At 45.6% G+C, this 15,623-nt stretch overlaps 1 protein-coding gene across 3 annotated transcripts in view; it reads right to left on the reverse strand.

Moving 5' to 3' along the window:
* si:dkey-205h13.2 overlaps positions 1–15,623 on the reverse strand; it is a 367,663-nt gene that overhangs the window by 301,136 nt on the left and 50,904 nt on the right. For all 3 annotated transcript variants that reach the window (XM_038773572.1, XM_038773573.1, XM_038773571.1), the window contains exons 3-6: positions 14,476–14,509; positions 14,361–14,381; positions 3,855–4,029; positions 3,649–3,746 (exon numbers count right to left, since the gene is read on the reverse strand). In XM_038773572.1, coding sequence (XP_038629500.1) covers positions 3,649–3,746; positions 3,855–4,029; positions 14,361–14,381; positions 14,476–14,509 — 328 coding nt within the window. The remainder of the gene's footprint in view (positions 1–3,648; positions 3,747–3,854; positions 4,030–14,360; positions 14,382–14,475; positions 14,510–15,623) is intronic.

The following is a 15,623-nucleotide window of genomic DNA, read 5'->3' on the forward strand; positions in this document are numbered from 1 at the left end:
AACTCCTGCCGAGCACTGGGATGGCAAACCCAGCAACCCTGCTCTCTTTGCCTGTCAGCAAAGATGGCTACTCACCTGCTCAGCTCCCCACAGAAGTCCTTCCGCCAGGTTCACGATTTCCAAATGGAATACTAATTGATGCCAGCATGAGCACTTGCTGGGGAGTCTGCTGAATGATGGGAGACCATTGGATAAGGGGTCATTCTCATTAATTGTATGGAAATTGGGTTTAAGTGGTGATAATTGGTTTCCCACCTCGCTATAGCGAGATCCCGATTTCGCCTACGGAAGCGGGCCGGTTGCATCGCAAACTGTTAGGTGTTGGGATCTAGTTTTCGGCTTCTCCCGCTATTCACCGACCTCATTCTGTTTGAGCGAGAGCGCAACGAGGCCTGAGAATCACGCCCAATATTCTAGTTGTGATCTCACCAAGATCCTGTACAATTGCAGCAACATATTCCTGCTCCTGCACTCAAATCCTCTTGCCATTTGCCTTCTTTGCTTCCTGCTGCACCTGCATGCTTACTTTCAGAAACTAGTGTACAAGGACACCAAGGTCTCATTGCACATTCCTCTCTCTCAATATGTAGCCATTCAGAGAATATTGTACCTTCCCGTTTTTGCTACCAAAGTGTCACCTCACAGTTATCCATATTTTATTGCATTCTCATAGCAGCACAACATCCCACCCAGCTTTGAGTCATCTGCAAATTTGGAGACACAACTATATTGCCAAGTAATGAGAAAGGAAAAATTGACAATCTAGGGGCTGGACCGACACCCCCCCCCCCCCCCCCCCCCCCCCCCCCCCCCCCGGCCCCAGGCTCCGAAATTGCTTTCGGCAGCAGGGCAGAGAATCCGCTTTGGTGCCGAAATCAGGACCACTGATGTTTTTTCAATTCTCCGCGCACCCCCCCCAGAAATCGGCGTACTCATAGACTATTAGACTATCCACTGTCTCAGGCCATTGCCCGAGGCCCGGCCCGCAATGCTCCATCCCCAAACCGGCCAAAGTTCCGACGGCTCACGTGTGTTCACACCACCCGGAATCCTCACATGGCGGCTGCGGGCTCAATTTTGGGCCGCCACAGTTGGGGAGGGCTGATCGGCGGGCAGGGGGGCTTCATTCGGGCTGGGGGCAATGTGTGCGGGCGGCCGATGCGAGCGGTCCAGGTCCGCGGGCTGAGTCCGCCATGGAGCATGGCGTAGCCGCTGCAGGCTGCCGCTGTGCATATGCGCGGTCTCTGACCCATAAGTGCTGGGGGCCGTATTGGCTCCATGACAGCTCCATGCTAGCCCCCAGCATAACGGTGAATCTGTGCCTTTTTGATGCCAATTTTCCTGGCATAAAAGACCACAATTTTCACAACAGCATGGGGACTTAGTCCCAAAAACGGAGAATCCTGCCCTTGGTATGCGAGGCCCCTTGGCGATGAGCAACCATAATACAATAGAATTCTTCACCAAGATGGATAGTGACATATTTGTTTCTGAGACCAGAGGCAAAATTCTCCGACCCCTCGCAGGTTCATTATTTGAAAATAAAGCATCGTTCATTAAAGACAGAAATGAGGCGAAGGTTATGTGTTTTTGAACTCTCTTCCTGAAAAGGTGGTGAAAGCAGTGACTTTGAATATTTTTAATGCAGAGGTGGATAGATTCTTGTGAAGCAAAGGGGCGAAAAGTTCTCGGCATAGGTGGGATGCAGATTGGAGTTTACTATCAGATCAGTTGTGACCTAGGACTTGGCTCCTCCCTCTGGATCCTCGATTTTCTGACCCATAGACCACAATCAGTAAGGATAAACAACAACACCTGCTCCACGATAGTCCTCAATACCGGGGCCCCGCAAGTCTGCGTACTTAGCCCTCTACTATACGCCCTATACACACACAACCGTGTGGCACATTTTGGCTCCAACTCCATCTACAGGTTTGCTGATGACACAACCGTAAGTGAGTTGGAACTCGAACAATGATGGGTCAATACAGGAGGGAGATAGAGAACCTAGTGAAGTGGTGGAGGAAGAACAAGAACAACAACAAGAAGAACAAGAACAACAACAAGAAGAACAAGAAGAAGAAGAACAACAACAACAACAACATCTCCCTCATTGTCACCAAAACTAACGGGCTGGTCATTGACTTCAGGAAGCAAAGTATCAGACACACCATTGTCTGCATCAATGGTGCCGAGGTGGAGATGGTTCACAGCTTCAAATTCCGAGGTGTGCACATCATGAACAATCTGTCCAGGTCCACCGCTTCCACGCCATGACCAAGAAAGCACAACAGGGCATGTTCACATTGACTCTTACCAACTTTTACAAATGCACCATAGAAAGCATCCTATCAGGCTGCATCACAGCCTAGTATGGCAATTACTCAGCCCAAGACCGTAAGAAACTACAGAGAGTCGTGAACACAGCCCAGTCCATCACACGAATCTGCCTCCCATCCATTGACTCCATCTACACCTCCCGCTGCCTGGGGAAAGCGGGCAGTATAATCAAAGACCCCTCCCACCTGGCTTATTCACTCTTCCAACTTGTTCCATCAGGCAGGAGATACAAAAGCCTGAGAACATGCACAAACAAATTCAAAGACAGCTTCTTCCCCACTGTTACCAGACTCCTAAATGACCCTCTTATGGACTGATCTGATCTGTTGAGGAAAAAAAATACCAGCACTTCGAGTTTTCGCCAAAGGTCCTTTATTTAACACGAAGTTCGTGGAGGGAGTTAGAGTGACCACATTCTTTCTAATTGTCCCCCCTTTACAAAAGCAAGGTTGTACAATAAGCAATATTTAGAAAAACGAGGCATTCCTTTGATAAGCCTAGAGACAGAAGAGCGAGCAGCGTTAAACAACAGGCCTTGAATTCCTAGTCTATGGACCATAACAATTGTCTGCTGTCAGAAACAATGTGCAGCTGTGCACTTGTTTACATGGACTGACCTTCTGCTATTACATGCAGAACTTCTTGACTGAAATAAGGCTAATATACCCATCATGCTTTGCCAAGTGCCCATTGCCATGAAATATATTCAAGCAGCCGGTTAAAAAGAATACAGGGTATTAAGGCAACTAATCCGCCAACTAAAGTCCCTTCTACATGATCTCTTCACACATCTTCTCTCCTGAATAGTACTGCACTCCTGTGTGCTTCACCCGATGCCTGAGTCTATGTATTTATATTGTATATTTATGTATGCCCTATGTTGTTTTCATGTATGGAATGATCTGTCTGGACTGTGCACAGAACAATACTTTCACTGTACCTCGGTACACGTCACAATAAACAAATCCAAATGTTATTGAAATTTGGAGCAGGCTCGAGTGGCTGAATGGCTCAATCCTGCAACTTATTCGTACAAAGCAAAAATTCATCATGATGTGCCTTGTATGAAGAAATATAAGAATGAAGAAAGGGTTGAAAATTTGGGCTTGTTTTAATCTTCCACGTGAATGCTCATCACCCATTAAAGTGCCAAGATATTAAAGCAGATTTCTCAAAGGTCTTTGGAATTTAGCATATTCCCGCTGATTGACCAAAAGAGGGGTCAAATAAACCTGATTTGGGAAGAATAAAAAACATATGTAACACTAAAATTCAAATAATCAATTTTTAGAAATAACCAATACTTACAGACGGACTCGGGGCAGGTAAATCGAATTTTGTAATCTTGACATATCCTGTTGCTTTGCTGTGTATTCACACAAGCAAATCCAAGCAAAATGGTACACCTGATTCACAGAGAAGAGGGGGCAGTGGTCATGTAAATGTTAAAACAATTCATATGCTTTGAAATCAGGTCATAGTATCAAAATAAGCTGAGAGGAATCATTTTTTACTCAGGGATGCTGTCTTCAGTTTTTGAGGCGGGAATTCCTGATATTGTCTCCACCTCACAGGCAGTCGGATTGCTGCAGATCTGATCAGGATATTCTTTCCGGAGATTCACAAGATCTTCAAAATCACCTTTCCCTGATGGATCATCACGGTCAAACCACTGGGTTTTGTAACTGCCTGGATAAAGTAAGAACAAAATGCAACACATTTATAGATTAGAGTGTGAAGAGTAGAAATAGAAAAATAACAATCATACTGAAGGACAACCTGGTTCAAGTAAATAGGCGGTTGATATTTTTTAACAAGTACAGGATGGAGATCAAGAAAATCAGAATTTTCCTTAGGAAGAGAAGTCAGTGATGAAACTTTGTCCAATTTCATCAAGAAATATTTGAAAGTTTTCTACAAGGAAAAGTAGACAAAGCGAATCAGTAAATTGGAAATGGAATGAGATTGAAAGGTGTCCTGATAGAAATGGAGAAGACTGGAATGATTATAAAATAAACTGCACAGGTTTCTGGACAGTGAAAAGCAAAGTTGGGACTGACATCAGAAGTTCTTTTTCACACAAGGTGAATCCACTGATTTTCAAAAAATTACTTTCATGGGATGTGGGTGTTGCTGGCTAGGCCACCATTTGATACCTATCCCTAAATTGCCCTTGAACTGAGTGGCTTGCTCGGGTGTTTCAGAGGGCAGTTAAGATTAACCATATTGCTGTGGGTCTGGAGTTATATGGTCTGGCCATACCAGGTAAAGTCGGTAATTTCCTTCCAGATGGGTTATTATGACAATTTTTATTGAGTAAAAGACAATTACTGCAGATGTCGGAAATCTAAAATAAACTCAGCAGGTCTAGCAACATCTGCAGAGAGAAACAGGGCGATTCAGTGGAGAAAAGTCTAAGTCCACTTTCGAGCATGTTTGGTAGGGTGTTTCTTGGCAGCTGCAGCACCGTGATTTATCCCACTATTCACCGGCACTTTGCTGTTTTTTTAGAGTGGGAGTTTCTCCCTATTGTGACCACACTTAGGCACTTTACCTGCACTGGCCAGGTGAGAATCGGCTCCTCGCGTATTGGGGCACAATTTTGAATGGCTGCTCTGATATCTACACCCCACCCCAGGGTGTCACTGCCAGGGTGTCAGGCTGCCAGTGCCAAGGCACCACAGTAAATGCCAGGGGACTATCCTGCCCTGTCCCCGACAAACCCAGGGGTTTCCAATGGCCTTGAGACACCTCCCCCCCCCCCCCCACCCTGAAGTGCGATCATGCCTGGTCTACATTTGTGGAAACCAGTGCTAATACTACTCTGAGGCAGCATGGTAGAACAGTGGTTAATACTGTTGCTTTACAGCGCCCGGGACCCGGATTTGACCCCCAGCTTGGTTCCCTGTCTGTGCGGAGTCTGCACGTTCTTCCCGTGTCTGCGTGGGTTTCCTCCGGGTGCTCCGGTTTCCTCCCATAGTCCGAAGATGTGCGGATTGGTCAGGCTAAATTTCCCCGTAGTTTCCAAACATTAGGTGGGGTTGCTGGGTTACGGGGATAGGGTGGAGGTGTGGGCTTAGGTAGAGTGCTCTTTCAGGGGCTGGTGTAGACTCAATGGGCGAAATGGCCTCCTTCTGCACTGTAAGTTCCATGATTCTACACGGCACCCCAGCGGGGTCTCGCATGTGCAGCCATTGACTCTCTGGCACTGAGTGCTTATGGCATCCAGGCATTTAAATGAACTTAATCTCATTATAGCGAGAGCAGGATTCATATCGTGCCGGCGCAACACGGTGACTGAATCGCCCCGAGAGTTAAAGTTTCAGATCTAAACGATTTTTCTGCAGAACTGAAGCAAGGTAGAAATGTACAGAATTATGTAGTTGTAAAGGGGCCAGAGGAGCTGGGGCAGAATAGAAGACCAATGAAGATCAGGGAAAAGGAGGTGTGGACATATTTGTCCTAGACATGAGACAAAGGGAAATGTGAACTGTGCCATTAAGGGATAGAGTGTCGATAGTGGAAACAGGTGAGATAGCCGAATGTGTTAGTCATAGAATCTACGGCACGGATACAGGCCCTTTCGCCCAAACTGGTCTATGCTAACCAGAAAGCCATTGGGAGCAAAAGAACAGTCAGGGTCAGGTGGCAATGTGGGAGAGGAGTGGGGTTATTTTGGGGCAGACCAGGAACCTGGCAACAAACTACAAAAGACTGGGGGGGGAATTGTTTAAGGTGGAGGGGGAAGATAATGTCTAAAGTTGTTGAACTCAGTGTTGAGTTCAAAAGGCAGTAATTTGCCATTCAGAAGATGAGGCGTTGTTCTTCCAGTTTCCAAGTTTCTTCCATGCGTTGGGCATCAGTGAGTTCCAGATTCCTACCACCCTCTGGGTGAAAAAGTTTTTCCTCACATCTCCTCTAAATCTTCTGCCCATTACTTTAAATTAATTCCCCCTGGTTATTGACTCCTCCAAGAAGCGAAAAAGTTTAATCCCATCAATTCTACGTCCCTCATGATTTTATAAACATCAATCAGGTTCCCCCCTTAGCCTTCTGTGCTCCAAGGAGAAGAACCCCAACCTCTCTTTGCAGCTGAAACGGTCCAGCAACATCCTGGTGAATCTCCTCTGCACCCTCTCTAGTGTAGTCACATCATTCCTATTATGTGGCAACCAGAATTGCAACACTACTCTAGCTGTGGCTGAGCAAGCATTTTATACAGCTCTATCAAAACCCGCCTGCTTTTACATTCTACATATGAAAACAGAAAGAGCGAGTGTGGCTATATTTGTAAATACAGAAACAGAGTTAGATTTTGAGGTTGTAACCTTTCAGCACAGAATCACACAGTGCAGAAAAAAAACACTTCGGCCCACCCAGTCTGCACCGACACATGAAAAGCACCTGACCTACCCATCTAGTCACATTTACCAGCATTTGCCGCATAACTTTGAATGTTATGACATGCCAAGTGCTCATCCAGTTACTTGCCTCTACCAGCCTCCCAGGCAGTGCATTCCAGACTGTCACCACCCTCTAGGTAAAAATACTTTTCCTCACATCCCCCCTAAATCTCCTGTCCCTTACCTTAAACTTTTGTCCCCTTGTTACTGACCCTCCAAATAAGGGAACAGCTGTTCCCTATCCATCCTGTCCTTGTCCCTCATAATCTTGTATACCTCAATCAAGTTGTCCCTCAGTCTTCTCTGCTCCAACAAAAACAACCCAATCAAAAACTATCCAACCTCACTTCACAACTTAAATTTTCTGTCCCAGGCAACATCCTGGTGAATCTCCTCTGCACCTCCTCTAGTGCAATCCCATCCTTCCTATATTGTGGCGATCGGAATTGCACATAGTATTCTAGCTGTGGCCTCACCAAAGTTCTATTCAACTCCCAACATGTAATCTGTGCCTCGATTAACAAAGGCAAGAGTCCCATATCCTTTTTTCATTATCCTAGTAACCTGCCCTTCCGCCTTCAGAGACCTATGGACAAACACGCCACAGTCCCTTTGTTCCTCAGAACTTCCTAGTGTCATGCCATTCATTGAATATTTCCTTGTCAAATTATTCCTTCCAAAGTGTATCACCTCATATCTTTCTGTAACGCAAGACACTCAACCTCACTGTTAGCCATCCAGCCAAGCTTTGTGTTATCCATAATTTACTGATTCAACCCCCCCCATAGTCATCTATGTCGCTTATATAAATGACGAATAATAGGGGACCCAGCACAGAGGCCTGTGGTACGCCACTGGATGCTGGCTTCCAGTTACTAAACAGCCTTCTGTCATCACCCTCTGTCTCCTATAACTAAGCTAATTTTGAATCCACCTTATCAAATTACCCTGTATCCCATGTGCATTTGCCTTCTTTACAAGTCACCCAGGTGGGACCCTGTCAAAAGCTTTGCTGATATCCATATAAACTACATCAACATCCTGGGGGTTGCAATTGATCAGAAACTGAACAGGACTAGCCATAGTAATACTGTGGCTACCAGAGCATGTCTAAGGCTAGGAATCCTACGGCGAGTAACTTATCTCACTCCCCAAAGCCTGCCCACCATCTACAAGACACAAGTCAGGAGTGTAACAGAATACTCTCCACTTGCCTGGATGAGTGCAGCTTCAACAACACTCAAGAAGTTTAAAACCATCATGGACAAAGGCTTGATTACTACACCTTCCACAAACCGACGAACAGTGGCAGCAATGTGCACCACCTACAAGATACACTGCAGGAACTCGCAAAGGTTCCTTAAGCAGAACCTTTCCGTACCGGCCTCCCCGAACAGGAATATGGCGACAAGGGGCTTTTCACAGTAACTTCACTGAAGCCTACTTGTGACAATAAGTGATATTATTATTATTATTAAGCAGCACCTTCCAAACCCACGACCTCTACCACCTAGAAGGACAAGAGCAAAAGATACCTGGAAACCCCACCACCTGGAGGTTCCCCTCCAAGTCACTCACCACTCCAATGTGGAAATATATCATCATTCCTTCGCTGTTGTTAGGCCAAAATCCTGGCACTCCCACCCTAACAGTCCTGTGGTTATAACTACAGCACAGGGACTGCAGAGGTTCAAAAAGGCAACACACTACCACCTTATGAAGGGCAATATGAGTAATAAACGCTGGCCTAACCAGCGATGGCCACATCCCGCAAAATGAATTTAAAGAAACATCAATTTCATTCCCTCATCTACACACCTGGTCGCCTCCATCAAATGTGTTAAGCATGGCCTTCCTATGACAAAGTCATGCTGACTATTCTTGATCAAAACCTGCCTCTCTAAGTGTAGATAGATTTTCTGCCTAAGATGTTTTTCCAATAGTTTCCCTACCACCGACATGGGACTCACTGGTCCGTAGTTCCCTGGCTTTTCTCTTCTCAAATAGTGGAACCAAATCCAGTCATCTGGCACCTCCCTCCTCCCTCGTCTCCCACAGCAGCTTGGGACATAATCGTTAAGCCTGCCAACACCTCCAATAACTTGTCTCTCCCAATGTCAATTTGCACATGAACCCCACAGTCTCTCTCCCCGAGTTCCATACTTACATCTTTAGTGTCTTGGGCGAAGACGGATGTGAACCATTTGTTCAATACCCTACCAATGTCCTCTGACTACACCCACAAATTGCCCCCTTGTTTCCTAATGAACACTACTCTTTCCCTGGTTACCCTCTTCCCATTGATATACTTCAGAGAATATCTTAAGATTTTCCCTACTTTTACCATCCAGAGCTTTCTCATATCCCTTCTTTGCTCTTCTAATTGCTTTTTTAAGCTCCATCCTGCATATTCTGTACTCCTCTAATGCCTCCGCTGATTTGCTCGACTTGTACCTGCTAAAAGCCTCTTTTCCTTCTCATCATATCATGAATACCTCTAGTCATCCATCGTTCTCTGGGCTTGTTTAGCTCGGTTGGCTGGACAGCTGGTTTGTGATGAGAAAAAGGCCAAAAGCATGGGTTTAATTCCTGTTCTTGCTGAGGTTATTCATGAACACCCCGTCTTCTCAACCTTGCCCCCTGCCTGATCCACAGGTTAATTCGCCACCAGTCAGCTCTGCCACTCAAAAGGGGAAAGCATGGGACTATTGTGACTTTAATTTACTTTACAATAATAAACACCTAGCAATGTGTTTGCCCCTTTTTTATTCCTAATCTGGCAGATCTGGGAAAAGTTAGAGAGGTTCTGGCTTTTAAGAAGCGACAAAGGGAGAGGGTAGGAAACAAGCAAAATTGTGTTCTCTGAAAGGGAGATGGGACAAATTAAATGGCAAAAGAGTTGATGGGAATAGACAAATGGAGTGGAAATGGGAAAAAATAAAGATGTCTCTAGGAGGTATGAATGACAGAATAATGAGCAGCTGACATCTGAAACCAAAAACAAGAAAATCAAGATGAAGACCGAAATCTGCATAGGGAAATGAGGCAGAATGGGGGAGGAGGGATTGGGGGTGGAAGGGGTGACAAGTAGAGGTGATTATGATCAAAATTGTTGAACTCAATAATTGGGGAAGTTTGCAAACTACCTAGTGGTGCTATTCCTTGAATTTGTTTTGAGCTTCCCTAGAACTCTGCAGTCGTCCAAAGACAGAAATGTCAGTATGAGACAAAGCTGGGGAATTAAAATGACAAACAATACAGCATTCATGGACATGGTGGAGATATTCCACAAAACGGTCACCCAATCTGGGTGTTGCGTCCTCAGTGTAAAGGTGTCTGTACTTTAAATCAGTGAATACAATGTCCTAAATTGAAAGAAGTACTTATAAATTGCTGCTTCAACTGGAAAGAATGTTTGGGGCCATGGATGGTAGAGGGGAGGTGTTACATTTCCTGTTCTTGTAGAGAAAGGTGCTGTGGAAATGAGACTAGAGAGCAGTGATGGAGGTGTGGACCAGGGTCCCATCAGAATGCTGGAAGAAGGTGAGGATGTGTTTCGTTGTAAGATTAAGCTGGAGGTGGCGGAAATGAAAGAGGATGGTTAGGTGGAAGGTGAGAACAAAGACAAATTTCTCATGGTTCAGTGAGGGAAGGGATAGGGTGAGAGCAGGCATGTGAGAAAATGGAGGGCTATGGTTGAGGGGCAAATCCTTGTTCGAGGAAAAAAGACATCTCAGCACTTGTGGAAGATGTTGCTTCTTTGGAACAAATGAAGGGAGAAACTTTAAAGGAGGTGAGAAACAAAGGGACCTCGGTGCACATGTGCATAAATTACTGAAGGTGACCGGACATGCTGAGAGAGCAGTTAAAGCAAATACCACCTTAAGTTTTATTAATAGAGGCATTGAGTGCAAAAGTAAGGAGGTCATGTTGACTTTCTGTAAGCCACCAGTTAGGCCTCAACTGGAGATAAGGGTGCCATACTTGAGAAAGGATTTGAGGCATTGGAGAGAGTACAGAGGAGATTCACAATAATGATTGCAGGGATAAATAACTCTGCTGTGAAGATAAATTGGAGAGATTGAGACAGTTTTCCTTGAAGAAAAGAAGAATGGGGGAGACTTGGTGGAGTGGTTCAGTACTCCTGAGGAGTACTGACAGGATTAAATCAAAAGAAACATCCCTCTCAGGAGAACATCAAGAACTAGAGGGCGCAAGTTCAAAATATTTGGCAAAATGAATAAAAATGATATGAGGAAACATTTTTTCACCGAGAGGGTGGTTGGAGACTGGGACAAACTTGCTGAAAGGATGGTCGAGGCAGGTTTGATTGAGGTATTCAAAAGGGAGTTGAGTTGCTATCTGAAAAGAAAGAATGTGCAAGATTACGGAGATAAGGCAGGAGAGTGGGATGACGAAGAATGTTCTTTCAGAGAACCAGTGAAGACCCAATGAGCCAGTTGGCCTCCTCCACTGTAAAGATCCTGTGATTCACTTCCACACAGAATCACCCAACAGGACAAGGGAAGCAGATATTTGGGAACACCACCACCTGTAAGTTCTCCTCCAAGCTTCAACCATGCTGACTTGGAAATATATCACCATTCCTTCCCTGTCGCTGGGTCAACATCATGGATCTCCCTCTCTAACAGCACGGTGGGTGTACCTACACCACATGCAGTGGTTCAAGAGGGCAGCTCACCACAAAGCCTTAAGGACAATTAGAGATAAATATTAAATGCTGGCCCAGGCAGTGACATCTGTGGTGAATGTGTAACTGGTAATTCACACTGTACCTTACTGTTGTCCCTGTGGGCTTCGTCTGTGAGCCACTGTGTGGCTCTGCCCACAGGGGGAGATGAGGAGCATTTACAGGGCTCTGCCCTACGCTCCGCCCCCTTTAGGGAGTATAAGTGCTGCGGTCCTGCAAGACTGCCCTCAGTATCGTGCAGTCGCAGGCAGGCTCAGTTGTAAGCCAATTAAAGCCACAGTTTACTCCAACTCGTGTCTCTGAGTGAATTAATGGTCGCGTCAACATCCACCTCATGCAAAATAATAAAAACAATCTGTTGATTGGATTTATTATTGTTACATGTATTAGTATACAGTGAAAAGTATTGTGCAGTGGGTTATTTAACTCTTAGTGTTAGGGTACCAGACCAGACTCCAATTTATGTTAAGATACCTGATGGGAAACATCAACAATTTGTAAAATGAGGAAAGCATACTTAACCCCAGGAGTTATGACTCTGACCTTTTATGTTAAAACAAACTCTAATTTAAACACAGAAATTTTTTATTTAAAAAAAATAAATTTAGAGTACCCAATTTATTTTTTCCAATTAAGGGGCAATTAAGCATGGCCAACTCACCTACCCTGCACATCTTTGGGTTGTGGGGGTGAAACCCACGCACACACGGGGAGAATGTGCAAACTCCACACGGACAGTGACCCAGAGCCGGGATCGAAACTGGGACCTCAGTGCCGTGAGGCAGCAATGCTAACCAATTAAACAGGTTTACCTTGCTGTCCTTTGTGTAGACTTTTGGAGAGATACCTTTCAAGAGCAGATTCAGTACACTTCTTCTTGTCAGAACCCTTCTGCTCAATCTAACAACATTTGGCAAAACTGCAAATTACAGACAGACCTGGCTCCACCCATTAATTATATAGCTATCTCACTTAGATATCCAATGACCTGCTTGGCCAGGATAAAGACAATCCTCAATTATCTATACACGAAGGAATCTTCAGCAATCAAACAATATCCCATTAGCCATCTATATGTGAACAAATAATTGGTTAGAAACCATGGTTACCTCACTTTGATAACATCTTAATTACAACTTAGTAGACCACTGGGCTGGATTCACTGCTTTTGAGACTAATTGTTGACCCCAGTGGAGGAACTATGACGTTTTACGACGGAAAAATTGACGCAGAACCCTTACCCATCCTGTGATTGGTGAGGAGCTTGCAGCCGTGCCGAGTAAAACTCCCGGCTCCCACAGCAAAAATGGCTGTAGAATGGCTGGGTCCGTGGTCGCGCATAAAACATGGCGTCGGCCGTGCGCGGACCCGACCTTTCAAATATTGACCAGTCCCCCCAGCCTTCGCGGAAGCCCCCCCCCCCAACCAGCAGCACGGCTCCCGGCCAACTGTGGTGGTGCTGTATACAGTCCGAAGCCACCACGCCGGGTTCTTGACCGCTGAGACCACAAGTGAACCGCGCCGTCAGGAACTTAACCCAACTGCGGCAGTGAAACACGGGGGGCCCGGAGAATAGAGGGTCATGGCCGCTAATGATACGCCAATGGTGCTTCAAAGGCATGCGGCACATTTATGCCATTTTCGGGGAGCTGGAGGATCCCGATTTGGTGTCAAACCAGCACCGACCCCGATTTTGGCGTCGGAAGCTATTCTCCGCCCAATCGCATTTTGCAATTTCGGCGTCGGCCAATAGTGAATCCCGGCCACTGACTGAGTATTTTAAATCACGATTTAAATAACATTACTGCCACAAATATACCAATTTCGACATTTATCACAAGTTATGGGGCACGATTCACCCAAATAATTTCTTTGTGTGGGTTTGGGTGTGTTTATTGAGGTGTTTCTCGGTGGTTGCAGCTGCGTGAATATCTTGCTACACAATGGCAAATTGCTGTTTTCTTTGGCCTCGGAGTTTCTCTCCACTAAGCCCGCAGCAAAGGCTCCTCACATATTGGGTTGCCATTTTGTCTGGTTGCCTGCATTTCCCCCCCCCCCCCCCCCCACCCCCCCCCACCCCTTTCAGGCCCCTCCCAACTCCCTCAACCTTGGGGAAGTCCCCGGGAAACCTACCCTCTACCTGGTATGTCCATCCTGGCATTGTTAACCTGGCAGCCAGCCTGGCATCATAACAATGCCCCTGCCAGTATGGCATTGTGGCATGGCCCCTGCCAGCACCAACCCGGTAGTGTCTGGATGGCACTGCCATGTGCACTGTCCCCGACCAAACGGTATCTCTAGTAAGAGACCACCCCAGCAGCCGCTATGCCTGGTCCACGTTTGTGTGGACCAGTGCTAAATGGCACCCTGACGAGGTCTCCCAGACGTGCCGTGGTGTACCGGGCACTGGGAGAATCCAGTGAATGGATCTAGGTGAGATGTTTTGAGCATCGCAAATCTCGCGAGAGGCCTCTTGCCAGATTCAACATCCTCGCCCTGACACCAAGTTGGACACGATGACGCTGTTGAATCACGCATATAGTGTAAATGGTTCATTGGTCTGTGAACTGAGAGAAATTGAGGAGTGTCACCTTCTTGGTCCATTGGAAGGGACAGAGGCCTATCTGGCCTAGAATGTAAAATTGGCAAATGGTTTCCATGCTGTAACCGTCACTCAACCCTCCAGCTTGGCGCTGAACAGAATTATCTGCCTTTGAACAAGTTAATATACATGTGTGCTTGTCCCAGAGCCATTCTGCACAGAGACCTGCTGATGTGTGAATTGATTTGCAGCAGATCTTAAAATTAAACATAATTTGATGAAGAATTTAAGATTACACCTTGGATAATACAGTCAAATCTTATATAAACTGGAATGCATTAAAAAAAATGATTTGAAGTGATACCTTGGCATTCAAAAGCATAACCTGGAAACAGAAATAAATAGCAGTTAAATGTCATTTGAATATCATTTAAAATTAATGAAAAGATCTTAAGTATCAAAATATAAATGATACTTACTGTTGGTGCAAAGTATGGAAGTAATTATGAATATCTGGAATTAGATATAAAGATTCAGCTCAACATTTCAGCACACTGATGAATAAATAATCACTCTGGAGAGTGATTTCAACATGCCGGGCAGATTTACAGATCTCTTTCAATACGATCCTGAAGAATATCTGCATTACTACAGTATTTCTAAAAAAACTCACACAGAGGAGATCCCACAAAGGAACTCTAGACGAATAGTTTTTTTTTAAATTTAGATTATCCAATTATTTTTTCCAATTAAGGGGCAATTTAGTGTGGCCAATCCACCTACTCTGCACATTTTTGGGTTGTAGGGGCGAAACCCACGCAGACACGGGGAGAATGTGCAAACTCCACACGGACAGTGACCCAGAACCGGGATCGAACCTGGGACCTCAGCACCGTGAGGCAGCTGTGCTAACCACTAGGCCACCGTGCTGCCCTAGACGAGTAGTTATTCTTCACAACATTTACAAATCAACATGCAGGGTGAGATTTTCCGGCTGTTCACGCCAGAGGGATCCTCCAATGGCGCATCCCCATCGTGGGTTTCCCAGTGATGTGTGGTGGATTCAATGGTAAACCCCATTGGCAGCAACGGGACCAGAAGATTCCCCCCCCCCCGTTGGCCAATGGCAGGCTGCCTCCCAACGCCGAGAAGCATGCCGTGTGGAGGCCAGAGAATCTGACCTGTAAAGCATTCATCCAACATTCATAAGCCCTCTATTAACAAACTAATGGAATCCATAATACCAGACAAACAATCAAAACAAACAAAAAGAAAGAATATGCCAACTTCTCAATGATAAGGCCCTCCCACAAATGGTTCAGAATGTGTTCTCCCTCCATCCAATTCTCAACTCAAACAGGCCCAGTTCACCTCCAATGCTGTACTCCAGGACATGAAAATTCAGTTCGATGAGGAGCTTGACACTGCTATCAGCAGAATCCCTAAAACAAAATATCTTTCCCTACGGGGAGGGTTCAATATAACAGTGGTCGCAGACCATGAATTGAAGCCCTCCTGCCTTGCAGATTATGGCCTGCAAAAGATAAATGAGAATGGGCATAGACTTGGGTGACTGTCTGTGAGTTTGCATATTCACCCCGTGTCTGCGCGGGTTTCCTCCTTGTGC

The sequence above is a fragment of the Scyliorhinus canicula genome, chromosome 16, assembly GCF_902713615.1.
Source record: "Scyliorhinus canicula chromosome 16, sScyCan1.1, whole genome shotgun sequence".
Classification (NCBI taxonomy): Eukaryota; Metazoa; Chordata; class Chondrichthyes; order Carcharhiniformes; family Scyliorhinidae; genus Scyliorhinus; species Scyliorhinus canicula.